The following is a 19,874-nucleotide window of genomic DNA, read 5'->3' on the forward strand; positions in this document are numbered from 1 at the left end:
GTTTTGGTTTAAAATAGTACATTGGTGAGCTTCTTACAGGGTAACAAAGTAAATGCTCCAACAATCTGTTGCAAAAGAAGTATCTCTATCATTTTTGCTCGCACTCTCATGACAACAATAAATTGCAGATTCCTCGGCACTAAATCCAGAACCAGAGGAAATAATCTCCATATCTTATCAATATCCAACATTCAATAACCCCGCTGACATTATCAGTTCTACTGGAAATAAACCAATTATGCATTTGACATCATAGCTATAGTTTCGCACACCTGATAGTTTGCTAAGAACTCCACGTTTCATATTCTCCAGAGATTAAAAATGAATTGCTCCAATTATATTTTAGGATTTTACAGGTATAAACAGGTACATGGAGTAATCCACATTTTGAGAAAATTAAATATATAAACCCTGAGATAGACACAAAAGTTTGGAATATCAGCAGCATCTCTTGAGAAAATGGATTGGTGACTTTTCGGGTCGGGACTGTTCTTTGGACCTGAAAAGTAGTACCGACCCAAAGCATCACCAATCCATTTCCTCCAGGAATGCTGCACAAACCCGCTGAGTTACTCTAGCATTTTATGTCTATCTCTGGTATAAATCAGCATCTGCAGTTCCATTATAATATTTAAACCATAACGGATCAATTCAACAAACATTTGAAAATCTTTACGTACCTGCTTTCTGACTTTTCTGCCAGTTATCTTGGTTTACATCCATTATTATGCTGTGCTTGTCTTTCCTTGTCCTTTTCTAATACACCTCACCCATCTATGTTCTTCCGAGCTGAACTATCATCAACTCCATTCATCTCCACACTCACTTACTATGTAAGGAAATTGGTTACATATCGATTCAAGTGATCCCCACTAATTTTGTTAGTCACTTCACCACTTGGTACAATAGTACAGAACCTGGTCCTGATGAAATCATTTAAATAGGAAAATCAGACCGATAAGGATGGGAGATCCAACATTATCAGAATTCAGGATTAGGCTGTGAGCCGAGCATCGAAAATCTGTGTAGAATTTAACTTTCGTGACCCATGTCTGGTATCTACTTGAAATTTGGCACAGATTTAGATAAAATATAATTGAGAAGGAATTCATAACTCGTCAGTGTCAAAAGTTGCACACTAATTAATGAAGCTAATTAGAAAATTAGATCGAAAAAGTAAGCGGCATCTAGTGCTCAATGCTCATATTACTCTATGGGGAGCCTAATTCTGTGCTGCGGTCTATTTAAACAATATATTATTATATCATATGACTTGTAAATATGACTGGAGTTGTATATTATTATATATAATTATATTATATAAAAATAATATAATGAATATAATTGTGAGTGTGTATGTTGAGTGAGACTGCCACAGAGGTCCCGGGTTTCACCGACTCCTGAACCCGCCTAATTAATGGGTGAGGGCAGATCCTGTGCGTTCCCCCGTTTACTGATCCCCACTGACTGCCAGTGGGCAGATTGGGGGCCACGGCCATATTGGGACTGGGGCAGTGCCAGGCTGGGGGAAGGCTAAGGCATCTTCCACTGAGGAAAATGCCTAACCCTAACTCGCCCCCCTTCCAGAGCTGCCCACGGCTGGAGCTGGAGCCGCTTTGGGACCCGCTGCGGGCTCGCTGTGTGGCCGCTCAGTGAGTCCATCTCGGCAATCATGCATTTCTGGATCATCATGCTGATGTTGGTGGGGAGCAGCACTGCCTTGCACACCGCCCGGGCCGCCTTCACCACACCCATAGCGCATGCTCCGTCAGTCCGCCCGCTCGCACGCTGCAACACAGGCTGGCCAACAGCCCGACTGACCCCTCGCAGCACCCACGGGCCTACCGACAGCTCGACCGACCCCTCGCAGCACCCACCGGTGTGCTGACAGTCCAACCGACCCTTCGCAGCACCCACCGGCAGGCCAACAGCCCGACCGACTGACTGACCCAAACCCTAATCCTAACCCTAACTCAAAATTATCAGCAAGGTTAGCATTACCGTTATTCCTTCCAAACCTTGCTATTGTTTTGATGTAATTAGGAGGCAGCCATGATCTCAGTGTGCTCGCGGCCTAGCTATCATGAAACAAAGCGTGTGCATTGATTTGACAATTGCTACTCGGAAAATTTGAGCTTTTTCCCCATATTTTAAAAATATGTGCAGGTTTTGGTCTTGACGAGTTTCAGGTATGAATATATGTAATATGTTATATGTTATATATACAATATGTTATAAATACAGGTAGATACATGATTTGGGTCACAAAATGAAACAAAAAAGCACCTTGGCCCAAGGTCTAGATGTCATAAAAACCCATATGGTTCATTGATATTCTTGAGGGAAAGAACTCTAATGCCCCTCTCCAATATGGCCTGCACATAATTCTAGTCCTTCAGCATTGTCGTAAACTCTTAACTACTTTCTGAACTGAAGAAACAATATCATGAATAACAAAATCATCTTGCATCAAACTATGCAATAAATAGGGCAAAACACACCTGACCTTGTTAACCCTTGAAAGCCTATTTCATTGACATATGGAGACTAATGCTGGAATTGAGAGAGATGCGCAACATAGTCAAGCAATTCTGTAAGTTATGTTTATAAAATTATGCCTTTCAATACAATTTTCCGTATCAGTAGCCAAGGAAAGGGACTATCACAGGTTTTATTTGAACAGGCTTTCTTTAGGACATATTTGGTTGAAACAGATTCTATAACGATTGCCAATAGGGAAGTGTATAAACATTTGAAAAAGAAAACAAAAAACGAATCAGGGAAGGGACAGGTTGATTAGACCAAGCAATTAGATTTTTCAGAGTGATGGCACAGGAATAATATGTCATTTCATTCCAGGCTGTAATATTTTACTATTTGACATAAAATCTAATTACCAATAATTATTTCAATTGCTGCTTTTCTCAACATGTTATTCGTATAAAATTGATTTAATATTAAATGATATTGAAAAACAATGGTAACTGTCATTGTTGTGGAATTATTGATAGTGGTAATAAAAAACAATTAGCTGTAAGATTCTGGTAGCATTACCGTGCCCCTGAAAATGCAGATGTAAATGTTAATAAATTATAGGGTTTATTCTTCTAAAGTATGTTGCAGTGACTAATGAAATCATTAATTATTGAGTTGGGCATATTTGAACAGAACTGCAATCAATTAATAAGTTTCAATATAACTTATTTGTTTGCAATGGCGGATTCATCTTGAACAAACTTTTTAATTAATTTAATTGTTTTCAGTGTGGGCATGCCTAAACTGACCAATAACCAATGGAAAGTGACTGAAATGAATTTACAAGATGCAGGTCTCCAATGTGTCTATGAGGTTGACAAGTTGTGTGTTGCTTGGTAAATACAAAACTATTGCCGACACAGCAGAACAGGGATATTTGCTGAAAATTATGCCCCCAAAGTATGGCTGTAATATAGTCAATAATATGTCTATTTCTGCCTTTTTGCAAGGTGGCACACTGCACAGCCTCAAACAATCAGTTCTGCAAATTACCACGATTTCCACTCGCAGTTGGATTTTTGAACAACTTTTAATAGTTACAAGTGGGAGTAGAAGTTGAAGTAGAGAAATAATTTATCTTCCAAGTTTTGTGTCTATAATTTTCAATTTTCCTCCTTTCGCGGGAAGTAACATTGGACTAGCGGATAAAATAGATTGAGGTGTGGAAGGGGTGTAATTAGGGGATTGTTTCAATATATTTTAAGTATCAAAGAATACTCAAAGTGGCCAGAGTGGAGATCTTAAACAACCACCTCTGTTTCGGGCGAGAAATTCGAATTTCACTGTACCTTAATTGATACATGTGACAATAAACTGACCTTGAAACCTTGAAAACTTGAAATGAAATTTTCTGTCCTGGGCCTCCTCTATTGTCAGAGTGAGGCCAAATACATATTGGAAGAACAGCACTTCATATTTTGCTTGGGCACAACCCAGCAGCATGAATATTGATTTCTCTAACTTCAAGTAACCCTTGCATCCCTTCTCTCTCCTTCCCACCCCACCCTATTCGATGTACTAGTTTCACTGTTGGCCTGGTGGGTTTTATTTTCTGTATAATCCATTTTCACCTAGCTCACAGCCAACAATGAAACGTTTCCTTAATCATCGTTACTTTTTTGCATATCTTTTATTCAATTGCTCTATATCTCTCTACATCACCGTCTAAATCTCTTGTTTCCCTTTCCCCTGACTCTCAGTCCGAAGAAGGGTCTCGACCCGAAATGTCACCGATTCCTTTTCTCCAGAGATGCTGCCTAACCTGCTGAGTAATCCAGCTTTTTGTGTCTCTATGTTTTGATACATTCCTTTTCATGAGATCACGAAGCTGCTTTGCAGCAATGTTATGCTTGTGTTGTTGGAAATGTATCAGGCACTTTGGGCAAGACAAACCGCAATTTGATGATGACAAGACAATCTATGCATCAATGCACATTTTGTGATATTGAATATTGTAAAGGGTGCTGGAGTAAATTTCCCACGTATTCTTGGAATTGGTGACAAATAATCTTACATTATTTCAAGTTCAGTCTCCTAGGAAACATGATATTCCCTGCACTACTCATGTTTTTGGAATAGTAAACATACAAGCTTCTGAAGCTTCTGACTTCAATATCTACATGAAGTGCATTATGCCAATGTGATAAAGAAGCGAGTTCTGGGACTTACAACCTGAATGTCCATATGGAACTGAACGATTACCGGCTCTTTGGATGTAAACTAGTGGTTACAAAGGACTTTGAACAATACTTAATGGTGCATCACCTTTACAGTGCACTTGCTGCTAGAGTTTAAAGAAGAATCTTGAAATGCATTTGAAAACGCTCCACAACACCATGCCAATCTTCATCAAGGCTATTATCATTCATGATGGATAACTCACAGAACTTCATCTACAAAGAATATCTGCATGGTCATTTTTTTCTTTGGACAACTTTTAGATATCAGGAGAGAAAATAGATGTTTGGTCTTCATGACCTTGCTGGGTTTGGAGGAGGGACAGCAGATGGATGTGAAATCAGTAGAAGCTGCAACAGCTGAACTTAATACACAAATTACTGGAGTAACAATGTACTTAGAGAAGTCTGGAGAACTTGAACAGGTGACATCTCGGGCCAGGACATTTCTTCAGACTGATTGTGGTGCTGGGGGGGAAGAAAGCTGTAAGAGAGGTGGGTGAAGGCAGGACAAAGTCTGGAAAGTGATAGGTGGATACAGATGAAGGGGCAGAGGGTTTGAATGGCAGATGGTTGGATAAACGGTAGAGATCATAAAGACAGAGATAGAGAGGAAGAATTGTGAAGCCAGAGGAAGGAATATAAGTGAAAGGGAGACCTGGAGAGGGAGAAATGGGTGGGGCATAAGGAAGAGAGAGGGCAAAAAAGGGGGATGGGGGAAAGGTTTTTATAGGTTAGTTACCTAAAATTGGAGAATTCAATGTTCATACTGACGGGCTGCTAAGCCTTTTAACTACCCTTTCCATTTCCAAACTGATCTTTCTGTCCTTGGCCACCTCCATTGCCAGAGTGGGGGCACGTAGAAACAATAGAGGTTAATAATACTTCTAAATGCCCTCTTAATTGCTTTCCCTGATTTAAGGACATTCAGTTCCCTCTGAACACAAATGTTTTAATCTCTCATCATTTATAAAATACTCTGCCTTTCTATGTTTCTCTAGAAATTAGAGGTCATGGTTTTGAATGCTACTTTCAGAGTGGCATTGGCAATCAAAACCAATGTAATCTGTAGATGGACACACTGGTAGTGAAGGGCATAAATATTTAGTGAGGGGAATCTGATGCCCATCAGATGAACTACTATGTTCTGAATGTATAGTGGCCACAGATAACCCAATTAAATAATTGAAAGACAGTAGTTATAACAACTCAGCATTCCTCTTCTTCAGGATGCAAGCATTGGAATTTTCTCAGGAGTCATGTGGCGTATATTTCAGAGTATCTACTGTCATGGAAACACACATTTGTTTGTAACTGTATCAATAGATTCCCCCATAACACTGGGCAGAACTAGCCAGTGAATATTCTTCAACCAGCCAATGGACCTGACTCATTGTTGATGAATTAATGTCAAGTTAAATTACATTACATAGACATTCACTGACTAAACAAAAGTCGATGCATGCAATACTGCAGCTAGAAATCCAACCAACTGTTTGATGTGAAACCTTTTTGTAGATTAACCCTTATTAGTTCATGCCATTTATAATCTCCACTACACATATGTGCATGCCACCCTTTACATGGTATTACGGTACTACACAGCTTTACACTAGCAAGGTCAGCCTGGCTCTCTCTCACAAGCTACGCCGAGCAGGATGAGAATGGCTGGCAGTTTAAATGTTCCTGTTTGGTTATGGAATAAAGACTGATCTTTCACAATGTGTGGTGTTCTGGATCAATCATAAACACTTTTGTCAATCCAAGAATCCCCATGCATCTTGAAATCTCATTCATGTTATATGTGGTAAGGCAAATGGACATGATTCCTCATAACCTGTGTTATATAATCCATTGCATCTACAGTTCAATATCTCCAGATTAAACCCTCACATGTCATGATGTAAAGAAAATCCCTCTCATCTCCAAGATTTCTTTTTGTGAGGTTATAGAAAGGACGGGTAACTTTATTGTGGGATCTTTACACCCACTTTTCAGAAATAGTAACATTTCATTTGCCTGATGTCCCAGGCTCTAGCTCAAACATAATAATGGCACTGTGCTATGTAATGCAAAAACTAACATAGATATCTAAAGTTTTTTGAATAACACAATGTCTTTTAAAGTGTATATTCCCTCAGTTGTTTGCAACATTTGTAGCTCTGGCAGGACTGATCCTATTGCATGGCTAAGTTTCTTAATAGAATGCTGAGAATGACTGAAATTCAAATCACCACATAAGCATTTATATGACAATTGTTATAGGCAGTTATATTATGGTATAGAATATTCAAGTGATGACATATCGCTTGCTGCACATGCCTGAATACATCTTAAATGACCGACTGACCAAATGGTGCCAGCACAACAACCTGGCTCTCAACATCAGTAAGACCAAGGAACTGATTGTTGACTTTGGTAGGGGAAGGATGAGGACCCACAATCCTGTTCACATCAATGGTGGAGAGGGTCAATAACTTCAAATTCCTGGGTGTGCATATCTCCGAAGATCTTTCCTGGGCCCAGGATACCGATGCAATTATAAAGAAGGCACATCTACTTTGTGAGAAGATTTCAGAGATTCGGCATGTTGAAGAAAATTCTCCTAAACTTCTACAGGTGCACAGTCGAGAGCATTCTGACTGGCTGCATCGTGGCCTGGTTCGGCAACTTGAAGGTCCAGAAACGAAAAAGACTACAAAAAGTTGTGACTACTGCCCTGTCCATCACCGGCTTTGACCTCCCCATCGTCGAAGGGATCTATGGTAGTCGCTGCCTCACAAAGGCAGCCAACATCATCAAAGATCCACACTATCCTGGCCACACACTCATTTCACCATTGCCATCAGGAAGAAGGTACAGGAGCCTGAAAACTGTAACCTCCAAGTTCAGGAACAGCTTCTTCCCTACAGCCATCAGGCTATTAAACACAACAACGAATAAGCACTGAGCTCTGAACTGCAAAAGACTATATTATTATTGCACTATATTTGTTATTTATTGATCTTTTTTTTTTTCTCTTCCCCCGTTATGTACTATGTTTACATATTCACATATTCTGTTGTGCTGCAGAAAGTAAGAATTTTATTGTCCCATCTGGGACATATGACAATAAAACACTCTTGACTCTAAATGAATCAATATGATTGAAATCCAAAAAGATCCTTAACTAAAGCACAATTGTAAAGAACCTTCTATTTGCTGAATTGTTTTCATAACCACAGGTGCAAATCACAAAGCAAAAGAGGGTCTTCTGATCATTGATATTGAAGTACCAGCCTATATTATCTTGACAACTAGAGACAGTGGCTCAGCACATAGTTGCTGTCCTGCAGTGTCAGCAGCCCATGTTCGATCCTGCCTACTGGTGCTATCTGTGTGGAGTTTGCATGTCCTTCTTGTGATCTTGTGGGTTTTCCCTGGTACTCTGGTTTCCATTCCACCCACATTCCAAAAACATACAGATTGATTGTTTTTTGTAAAATGTCCTTTGTGTGTAGGATGTAAAACTGGGATAACATAGAACTAGTGTATGGGTGATTGTCAGTGGGCTGAAAAGCCTGTTTCTATGCAGTATTTCTAAAACTAATACTTTGAGAAGTAGATTTCCCTTTTCTCAATGCACAGGGGGCACAATAATGCTCTCTCCCTCAGTGGAAGCACTTCAATATCATGTTCAGTCTTGAATGATCTTGCTAAAAGTTTTCAGCAGCATTTGCAGGTGAAGTCTAGTTGGATTGAAATGAAGCAGAATCCTGCTGCATTCACCAGGTGGACCCAGCAAAGGAACATGAATGACTGGTATTGTGTGAGTAACTCTTCATTACATTTACAAAACTCTCGAATGCGATGGAGAATCCAACAGAGCAGGTAGCATCAGAGTGGTGTATCTGGATAGAGCCTCTCTTTGCCAATGCCTGACAACATCATTACTTACTCACACTGGCTGAACATGATCCCGTACCTTATTCTTCATCTCCTGCTCTTCTTTCTGCGGTAATGCTCCAGGTAAAGACAGCATTTTCCTCTTGCGACGTAGTGTAGAAAGCAGTATACAGCAATGAGGTATGAACACTCTGATTTTACGTGTGAAGATATTTTCAGATTATGAAATGCTTTCATATCTTGAGTTGCACATGTAATGGTGATCACCACTAACAGGGGAAAGGCCAACATGGGAAATTTCAGTGAATTATTGTTTCCCTTTATGTAGTGGCAGCATTCTAAAGAACTCGGCCATGACAACGATGTGACCTCTAATAAATGTGGCTAATTGCAAGTATTTCTGCATTAACCTGGAACAAACGTTCTAACAAATATCAGGTCCAAGAAGCTGCCTTTATGCTGATTGAGGCTTTGACAAAAGCAGGGCTTTCTGGCCATAAATGGCAACCCATATCCAGAGAACTCATGTGTTTGTGTAGAAGTTCCCATGCTTCCTGATAGTCATGTAGTCAATGATTCTACATGGAACATCCAGCAGTTCTCAAAAAAGTTATTAGAAAAAATTATTTTGCTTGCCAGTATTGTATCATAGCAAATGATAATGGACCATAACAGTTCAATAGATGCACAAGGAACTGCAGAAGCTGGAAGAATGCAAAACACAAGTGCTTGCGGAACTAAGCGGGTCAGACACGATTTGTGGAGAGAATGGACGGGCAATGTTTTAAGTCAGGACCCTCTTCTGACCGACCGGTGAAGGACCCCGGCCCGAAATGCTGCTTGGCCATTCACTCCACAGATGCTGCCTGCCCAGCTGAGTTCCTCTGGCACTTTGTGATATGACAGTTTACTGAATAGTTCTTCAACAGTTCATTTTACAGGTGTTTTTCCAAAAAAAAATCGCAAGAGCCTCGTCATCTATTTTCCACTCGAGAACACTAGTCTGATGTTTACATGTGTTTGTTGTAAACACCTTCTGAATTATTTTTGTCAGTCCACTATTTGAATTGTTTTTATTGTTAAATCAGGATTCAAATTTCCCGAGTGCAAATAAGTCATTTATACTAATTTAGCAAAAACTCAGATTTTTACAGAAAGTAGACATTTCACGTGTTAAATAGTAGTAACTGATTCTAGGCACAATCAATAACATTGAAAGAAAAAAATTATTTACTAATTCTATTAAAGATTCTTTTGATGGCGTAACAAAGTGAGTAAGAGGAAACCAATTAGTATACGACGGTGTGATGAGGTAGCCATCAAAGAGGTTGTGACACAAGATTATGCACTTTTAATTGGGTAAAATATATTACTGTAGATTAACCATTCTGTATGGTTAATGGGCAGAATCGTTAGAACTTTCTATTCAGAAAACTGTAGATATTCGAGCATTCAGTATTTTCAAGGATGAGATTAATAGATATTTGAAGACGCAAGGAATATATGCGGTCATGAAAGTGTAGTTGTGGCAGAGACCAGGCATGATTTTACTAAATGGTGTAGCATGAAGGACTAGATTGCTTGCACTTTTTCTCATGTTATTTTGTACTACGGACTGCAGACAATGCTAAAAATTGATGCTATCAACATCATGCTGTTTTGATTCACATATTCTTTTAAAGTCAGGAAGACCAACACCTTATTTATTTGCTTTCAACGTGAGGTGAATGCCCTCACCGCTGACTGCATCATTATCCTGGCTACTGCCTCTATGTACAGCTGCTGGGTAGAACATTCTCATCCTGCCTTATTTCTCTCTGACTGCCGTTTTACAAATCCCCTGTTCCTGCATGGTAAAAATTGTGGAAGATTCTTTCAGTTGCGTTGACTCTATTCACTCCACAAATTAAGCAAATTCTCTCTCATTTAAAAAACACCTTGAATCATCTTCGGCTAACTTTTAGATAATTTGTGTTGATCTATTCCTGAGTGTGTTAAAGCCCTGTCCCACGGTACGAGTTCATTCCAAGAGCTCTCCCGAGTTTAAAAAAAATCAAACTCGTGGTAAGCACGGAGAATGAACGTAGCGGGTACGTCGGAGCTCAGGGACGTCACTTAGCGGCTCGTAACGCTAACGGCAGGTACTGGGGAAGACTCGCTAACGGCAGGTAAGCACGGGAAGAATTGTGAAGATTTTTCAACATGTTGAAAAATGTCCACTAGAGCCCCGAGTACCGACGAGTGGCCATTACCGTAAATCCCCGAGTTCTATCAGGGCAAACTCGGGAGAGCTCTTGGAATGAACTCGTACCGTGGGAGAGGGCTTACCAAGTGCTGTGCTGCAGAGATGCTTCAAGGACTAACACGTCCCATCTTAAGAGATACTTATGAGAATGTGATGCACTTTTCAGATGATTTCTATCTGCTCAGATGGACAAAGCATTCTATATCAATATTAAAACAGTAGTCAGTTCATTTAGAGGCACGGATTAAAATAAATTGCTAAAGAACAGCATCGCTCATTGCTAATTGTGGGACTATGCTGTGTGCTTTAGTTTAGATTTACAGCATTGAAAGAGGCCCATCAGCTAGCTGGGTCCACACCGACCACTGATCACGCATTCACATAAGTTCTGTTACCCTGATTATGATTCACTCCCTACACTTTAGGGACCATTGATAGGGTCCAACTACAAACCTGCACTTCTTTGTGATGCGGGAGGAAACAGGAGCACCAAGAGGAAACCCACGTGGTCACAGGGAGAACCACGCAGCCAGCAATCGAGGTCAGGATCAAACCCAGGTCACCGGCAGTGCACAAAGCCACCCTGACTGTGTGCAAGCTGACTGTTACATTATCCCATATTACGGAAATTTCTCGGTTTACCTTTTCTGACTTAACATTGAATCAGCACTAATAATTAGATGTCATTCATCCTTCGGCCACCACAGATTGTGCTTGACCTAGTGAGTCCTTCCAGCAGTTTTTATTTTACTGCAGATTCTAGCATCTGCAGTCTCTTGTGTCTCTGTAACTCCTCGCATTTTTTTGCTGGAATTGCAAGGTCCTGTTTTGTTAGTTTTCATGTGTAGAAATGAACTGCAGATGCTGGTTTAAACCAAAGATAGACACAAAATGCTGGAGTAACTCAACGGGACAGGCAGCATCTCTGGAGAGAAGGAATAGGTGAAGTAGTGTGTTCACCAGCTTCATGGAATTGTAAAGGTGTTAGGATTGGTTGTCTTGATTCACATGAACAATACTAGAATAAGCATTACTTAAGGCTCTAAATAGAACTCTTGGAAGTACATTTTAAGGCAGCTTTCGAGAAGTTTTAAAGAGTTGGGACAACTTTCCTATAAGAGTAATTTAATAAAACTAATTCAGATGGTCTATATACAGTAATTAGATCAAGTTAAATTAGTTTAGGGAGCTGACAGGTGTAAGATTTATTTGGGCAACTAAGAAAATAAATAATTGTCATTTGTGAAACCAATAATGTACAATAATAAGCCCACCAATCGAAAATAAAGTTGTAAAGGAACAATAACTTACTTGTATTTGTTCATCTCATCCTCTTTAGTTTCAAGATGTTCTTTCAGCATTTTTATTTGCATATGCAATTGTTGTTGCTTTTGCTCTTGATGAATTACCTCAGATATTTTGTTATTTAGCTGCTTCTCCATAGCTAGCAAGTTGGACTCCACTAAAACCATTTTCTCTTCCCGATTTGCAAGCTCTTGAGCTATGATTAGACAGTAATAATTTGTAATACAAAAAAGTTCAAAAATACACATTTCTGAACAATTACTTCCAATAACATTTCATTATTTTAATATTTGATATTACAATTGGCAACCGACATCAAAGACCCACACCATCCTGGCCACACACTCATTTCACCATTGCCATCGGGAAGAAGGTACAGGAACCTGAAGACTGTAAAGTCCAGGTTCAGGAACAGCTTCTTTCCTACAACCATCAGGCGATTAAACACGACAACAAATAAGCTCTGAACTACAACAGACTATTATTATTATTGCACTATATTTGTTTATTTATTGAGTATGTGTGCATGTGTATATATACACACTGAACTTTTTTTCTCTCGTTATGTACTATGTTCACATATATTGTGTTGTGCTGCAGCAAGTAAGAATTTCATTGTCCTATCTGGGACATATGACAAGTAAACACTCTTGACTCTTGGCTCTTGACAATTGCATAAAGATAATGCAATTTTGCTTTTGTTCACTGCATTTTTCTATTCCTTTTCTTACCTGAAAACATTAGTTCTAACACAATTCATTGGTGTTTTGCCAATTGTTAAAGTAAGCAAAATGTTTGTGTGTTTTGACAATGAAGGATGTTAGGTTACATTTATGGGCAACAAGTTGAGAAAAACCTAACCTTACACATACATTTCTAACAACAGTATTTGCACAGTAGGCAAAGAGGACCTTTGGTTTTCCCTCCCCCATCCCCATCAAAGAGGATGTGTGCAGTGCTAGGTTGAAACCTGCCAATTAGTTTGCATGTTTTTACCCAAAATCAAATGCTGTCAACTTAAAGTTGTTTATTGTTGAACATTTTGCAATATTGGAGCATTCAGTTTGTAGTTCAGAAAGTAATTGCACAATACAAATTAGAGAACTATGAATGGTTCCTCTGCAAATCACTTCTGCAATGCATATTGTCTGACCATGAGATCATATTAAAAACCTGATGATCTACTTCCAGGTTAGATTTCAGCATAGGTGGCACAAGATATTGCACAGAAAGGAAAACATATTTAATAGGAGATTTGGAGGAAAATACTTCATGTAGCTTACAGTAAGAATAAAGCAATAGATGGCGAAAAAACATCTAAACATCTTAGCCAAATGTAGTAATAAGGTATAAGATTTAAGCATCATATCATAATTGTGTTAATTGTTGAAAGTAAAAAAGTATGCCATAAATGTATTTTTGACCATAGAAGAAATGTAAGCATATAATCACCTTTAAAATATTTTTATGCCCATTATTATTTCACCTAACAGACTCATTCATGTCAAAAAATGAAAAGCATCTTATGATTGAATAGTGATAGTAAAATGGAAATTAACATAAATCATTAAATACAACAAAATCAAGCCAAGCATACTCAGAATGTTTACATGATTTGTTATAGGGGAAAAATAGAGCATATAATTATCCGACGTTCATGATTAATACATGTCTGCTGTGCCGAAGTGTTTAAGCTTGTGCCTTAGGAAATCATACCAATGACTTTTATTGCTAAATATTTAACAGAGCAAACATTTGTTACTCATCTTATTGATGGCAATGCCAGGATAACAACTGTTTGCAGAACACAGGTTCAAACATGCAGGACCACAAATTCAGTCATGCAGCAGAGAAAGTCATTGAGCATTGTTCACACCTGAGCTGGCCTGTATGCATGTATGGGTAAGCAGTCTAATTGCTCTTACTGTAAGTTGGCTTGATCTAAGAATTTAGGTGATAACATGAGCTACATTCAGGAAAACCAGGTCATGAGTTTCAATGAAATATTAAACAATATTTGCCTGCAAGAGGTCCACAAATCATATTCACTCCTCATCCACAGCTACCCATTACCAACAACACCCTCTATTACTTTGTTATTTGAACTTACATGTCCTTCAATATATTTAACTCCTGCAAGCTGTTTTCCTCCAGTGGCCTTAATTTCAATGCCCTCCCTTTTCTTCAATGCACCCAAACCCCCAAATGGCTTTAGACTACTGTAACCAAGCGTCATTAGCTCAGGAGACACAAAAAGCTGGAGTAACTCAGAGGGACAGGCAGCATCTCTGGAGAGAAGGAATGGGTGATGTTTCAGATATAGACCCTTCTTACTAATCCTGTTTAATGACCTTTCCGAGCCCCCACTCCTCATCTTTACCATTTCTCTGGCTTCATTAGCTCAGTGCAGGCATCAATATAATGAGGCCCTACAAGTGTGCAGTGCAAAGATCCTAGAGCTAGGATCTTTGGTGCAGTGTACGCACAATGTTAATGTGCAGTTATTTTGTCAGTCAGTCTGCACCCTAAAGAGGGCACGGCAAATCTCAGAATGTCTCCCCCCATTTAATTACAAACATGTTACATGTCTTTATAGGTAATCGAGTTGGAGGAATATTTTCTTTAACAAAGCAATGATGTAATATGAATCATTTGTAGTCAAAATGGACAATTATCAAAATGTTTTAAATATTTCCCAACTGTTTATTGTAAACAAAAGATTACAAAATTGTTCATTAGCACCTCAATGCTATATGTTGGCCTGATCTTTAACCAAATTATTGCCTAACATTCTGATAATAATAATAATAATAACTTTATTTATAGAGCACTTTAAAAACAACCACTGTTGCAACAAAGTGCTGTACATGACTAATCATGAACAAAAAAAAAAATTATTACAAGACAATAAAAACAGTAAAAACACTAAAACAGGAGCAAAGTCTCATGCAGGATCAAAAGCCAAGGAATAGAAAAGGGTTTTAAGACTGGTTTTGAAGATGGACAGTGAGGGGGCCTGTCTGATGTGCAACAGCAGAGTGTTCCATAATGTCGGAGCAGCAACAGAGAAGGCTCTATCCCCTCTGAGCTTCCGCTTAGACCTCGGTACCTCCAGGAGCAGCTGATCAGCTGACCCGAGGCACCGGGCAGGAGCGTAGGGATGAAGCAGCTCAGAGAGGTAAGGCGGGGCGAGACCATTTAAAGATTTAAAAACGAATAAAAGAATCTTAAAATGAACTCGAAAGTACACCGGCAGCCAGTGGAGGGAGGCCAGAATTGGCGTTATGTGCTCCCTCTTTCGAGTTCCAGTTAAAAGGCGAGCAGCAGCATTCTGAACCAACTGGAGACGAGCCAGGGAAGATCGAGTAACTCCAAAATAGAGTGCGTTACAGTAATCCAGCCTAGACGTGATGAAGGCATGGATTACTGTTTCAAAATGCTGCCGCTCAAGAATGGGCTTCACCTTTGCCAGCTGCCTTAAATGAAAGAAGCTGGACTTAACTACCGCGCCTATTTGATGATCTAATTTAAAATCACTGTCCATCTTAAAACCCAAGTCTAAAACTGTTGGCTTCACATACCGTGCCAGGGGACCCAAGTCAACAGGGGGAGGTTCACGGCAGCCATTGGGACCAAACACTATCACCTCTGTCTTCTTTTTATTAAAACCTAGAAAGTTTAGGGCCATCCAGGGTTTAATGTCATCAAGACATAACAGAAGTGATTTGACAGAGAAAGCATCTTCCTTCCTCAGCGGCATATATAGTTGGCTATCATCAGCATAACAATGAAAAGAGATGCCATGCTTTCTAAGAATGGAACCCAGAGGAAGTAAGTACAGTGAGAAAAGCAGGGGCCCTAAAATTGAGCCCTGTGGAACCCCATATGACAGAGGAGCGGAGGAGGATTCAAAACCAGCAAGGCTTACACACATAGTTCTGTCTGCCAGATAAGACCTGAACCATTCCAGGGCACTGCCACAAATGCCCACTAGGTGCTGTAACCGAGATACTAAGATACCATGGTCCACTGTATCAAAGGCGGCAGAAAGGTCCAGCAGGACAAGAACCACATAATCACCAGAATCATTAGCTAGGAGGATGTCATTAAAAACCGATGTGGTCGTCGATTTGAAACGTTAACTCTCTTTCTCTTCCCTCAGATGTGGCCTGACCGGCTGAGTATTTCCAGCATTTTCTGTTTTTATTTTAGATTTCCAGCATCTGCAGTCTAGTTTTGATTCTCTATTTCACCTTAGCTGGTTTTGGTACACAGGCAGCAATAGTATCATGCTTTACTTATAATCCCTTTGGCAGCCTTACAACTGCCTAGGGCTATTATAGTGTACCTGGTGTTCAGACTGGCAAGTAATCTTGTGTCAAACATATTCTTTTGATATAAGATCAATAATAGATTCTTGTTAAAAGGCATTTTCTCATATGTTTTCACCCTGCCTTTCTAACAGGTAATATTTCCAGGAAGTACATTCATGAATTAAGAAAAGTAAAAGTGAAACTATTTTACTTTCTGAAAAACAATTTCCTGTGCACAACAATTCTAAATCAATACAACATCCAGATACTTATCTGGAATCAAATGTTAGTACAGGAAAAGCCAAATGTCAAATCATTATCTTGAATGGAGAAGATACAACGAACAGGTGTTAGATCAATTCAGCCTGTCATGTTCCTCTTTAAGTTGATCTAAACAAAGCTTTGTGAAAATCAGCACCAGATAAGAAAATAAGGAGCTTCCTTCTCCCAGAAAGGTCGTAGGTTTGTTAGATTAGGCCAGACAGAGATGTTTCTCCATGTGCGGATCCCAAAATCAGGAATATCGACACAAGAGAGTCACCAATGAACCTGACAGGGCACCTCCCCTAATAGAGACATGCAGCACGAAACAGGCCCTTCAGCGAAACTCATCCATGCCAACCAAGATGCTCCATCCCTTTTGGCCCATTTCCCTCTAAACATTTCCTATCCATGTATACAGTATATCCAAGTGTATTTTAAAGATTGTTATTGTACCTGCCCCAATTACCTCCTCTGCCAGCTCATTCTATATACTCACCACCCTCTGGCCTTGAAAAAGAAAGGCCAGAAAACATATAATTTGGATATGTAAGCAGCTTCAAAAATCGTTTTTCAATAGCAATCTAACAATTCTATTTGTATGTTTATCGTCTAATTTGGGGGGCATAGACAGGACATACTGGAAATACTCAGGATGTTTATCACTATCATTAGAAAGAAAAGAAAGTTAATGGTGTTGATGTTCTGCCAAGAACTTTCCCCAAAACATCCTGGCAAATAAACATGCCACTGGGCTGTTCCTGGGTGTATTCTGCAACACAACCTTGTAACCTCCAGCACACCTGCACTGTACTCATCAGCTCCTGAGTCTATCAGAGTAGAACCAGCATCCGTGGACTCCTCAACACTCAGGCAGGGAAATCTGCCTTTTGCGACTGCAGCAGTTGAGACCAGGTACAAGTACCTGGTGACGAGTGTAATAATAATAATAATACATTTTATTTATGGGCGCCTTTCAAGAGTCTCAAGGACACCTTACAAAAATTTAGCAAGTAGAGGAAAAACATGTAAGCGGAATTAAATAAATAGTAAAGACATGACTAGTGCACAAATTAAAGACAGAATTCAATTCAAAACACAATATGTGGCAATTCAAGCACAGATGAAAAGGGAGGGGGACGTGGGGCTAAGGATAGGCAGAGGTGAAGAGATGGGTCTTGAGGCGGGACTGGAAGATGGTGAGGGACACGAAATTGCGGATCAGTTGGGGGAGGGAGTTCCAGAGCCTGGGCGCTGCCCTGGAGAAGGCTCTGTCCCCAAAACTGCGGAGGTTGGATTTGTGGATGGTGAGGAGACCGGCTGATGTGGATCGGAGGGACCGTGAGGGTTGGTAGGGGGAGAGGAGGTCAGTGAGATATGGGGGGGCCAGATGGTGGAGGGCTTTGTAGGTGAGGACCAGGATTTTGTAGGTGATCCGGTGGGAGATGGGAAGCCAGTGAAGTTGTTTGAGGACTGGAGTGATGTGATGCCAGGATTTGGTGTGGGTGATGAGTCGGGCGGCTGCGTTCTGGACCAGTTGGAGTCAGTTGATGTAGGTGGAGCTGATGCCAAGGAGAAGTGAGTTGCAGTAGTCCAGTCGGGAGGAGATGAAGGCATGGATGAGTCTTTCAGCAGCGGGAGGTGTGAGAGAGGGTCTGATTTTGGCGATGTTGCGGAGGTGAAAGAAGGAGGTTTTAATGACATGCGGATGTGAGGCTCAAGGGAGAGGGTGGAATCAAAGATCACGCCAAGGTTGCGGGCCTGGGGAGATAGTGGTGCCGTCGATGGTGAGAGTGGGGTTATTGATTTTGCTGAGTGTGGATTTGGAGCCTATGAGGAGGAATTCTGTTTTATCGCTGTTGAGTTTGAGGAGTGTAGCTGGGTCATGTTGGCCGGTGTGGGCAAGTTGGGCCGAAGGGCTTGTTTCAACACTAACACTCTATGACTCTATGACTCTACAGTGGGCCCATTAAAATGATAGGACCGATCATCTATCAGGAATAAGCTAGGAAGAAATTTTAATAAAATTAGTTTAAATGGTTTTTGGAGCCACAGGAAAATGCAGACGCTGGAATTGTGAACACAACACAAAGTGTTGGAGGATCTCAGCAGAGCAGGCAGCATCTGGTGAGGGAATGGACGTGACATTTTGGGTTGGGTCTGTTCATTCAACTTATTTGTATTTATTTTTAAGTGTTTTCAACTGTTAAAATATAAAAATAATTAAGAATTAGAAGAATAAAGAAGAATTAACTTATTTTGTGAAAATATAATTTGACTAATACTCGTCCACTCACTCTCAGAAACATTCATTACAAATAATTAAATTCTTCTTTATTCCTCGGATTCTTAATTATCTTTATACTTTAACAGGTCCCGGGTAGTTTTGAATGTTGGTGAATGCTAAATCTATTCAGGAACATTCAGTAAGAACAACAGCTTTGAATGCCATTGAGTTGAGGTGGAAGGCAGGGCCCTATGTTTCAGATGGTTGAAATTTTGAACTTCTCTTGAAAGGCTGTTGACCTGAATTCTCAACTCCATTTTTCTCTCCTTCGTTGCAGAGAAGCTCCTGCATTTCTGTCTTTTTCTTCAGATTTCCAGTCTCCACAGTAATTTTAGGACCAGGCAGGATCCAGGCATATGAGCCAGGATTGGGTCTCGATAGGAATTAAAAATTGACAAGTCCCATGGTTTAGGTTGGATTGGGCTGGCTTTGCTCAAATAAATGCATTAATTGCCATTGCCTGATTTCATTCCAAAATTTTGACGTTTTATAAAAAAATTAAGTAATTAAAAAAAAATCAACTTGACCTGACACTCCAACTTTCTGCCTGCCAAAGTTTTCACTCCCACTGGACTGGAAAGGCCCCCTGCAATCCAATGGAACCTCGCTTGTACTCCCTCTATTATATTGATCTCTGGGTCAAGGCATGGTGTTGAATAAGTGAGTTCGGTGTTGAGACTGTGCATGCCCAGGTCATAGGTCACTTGCGGTAAGCATTCAAGGCAGGCAAGGTGGGGGGGAGCGCTGGCTCCAGCTCGGATCTGCCTGTCCCACCAGGTTGGCTGGCAGCCCTGGACTGGCGGGTTGCTGACTCGGCTCCAGTTCGGTTCTGCCCCTGCTCCCGGGAGCCCATTCCCCGGCAGGCC

At 40.2% G+C, this 19,874-nt stretch overlaps 1 protein-coding gene across 1 annotated transcript in view; it reads right to left on the reverse strand.

The window, feature by feature from the left end:
• The window catches only part of LOC116972561 (paramyosin-like), a 407,834-nt gene that overhangs the window by 131,800 nt on the left and 256,160 nt on the right, over positions 1 to 19,874 (reverse strand). Inside the window, exon 19 of the mRNA XM_033020381.1 lies at positions 12,154 to 12,343. Coding sequence (XP_032876272.1) covers positions 12,154 to 12,343 — 190 coding nt within the window. The remainder of the gene's footprint in view (positions 1 to 12,153; positions 12,344 to 19,874) is intronic.

Source organism: Amblyraja radiata, chromosome 4 (assembly GCF_010909765.2).
Source record: "Amblyraja radiata isolate CabotCenter1 chromosome 4, sAmbRad1.1.pri, whole genome shotgun sequence".
Lineage (NCBI taxonomy): Eukaryota > Metazoa > Chordata > Chondrichthyes > Rajiformes > Rajidae > Amblyraja > Amblyraja radiata.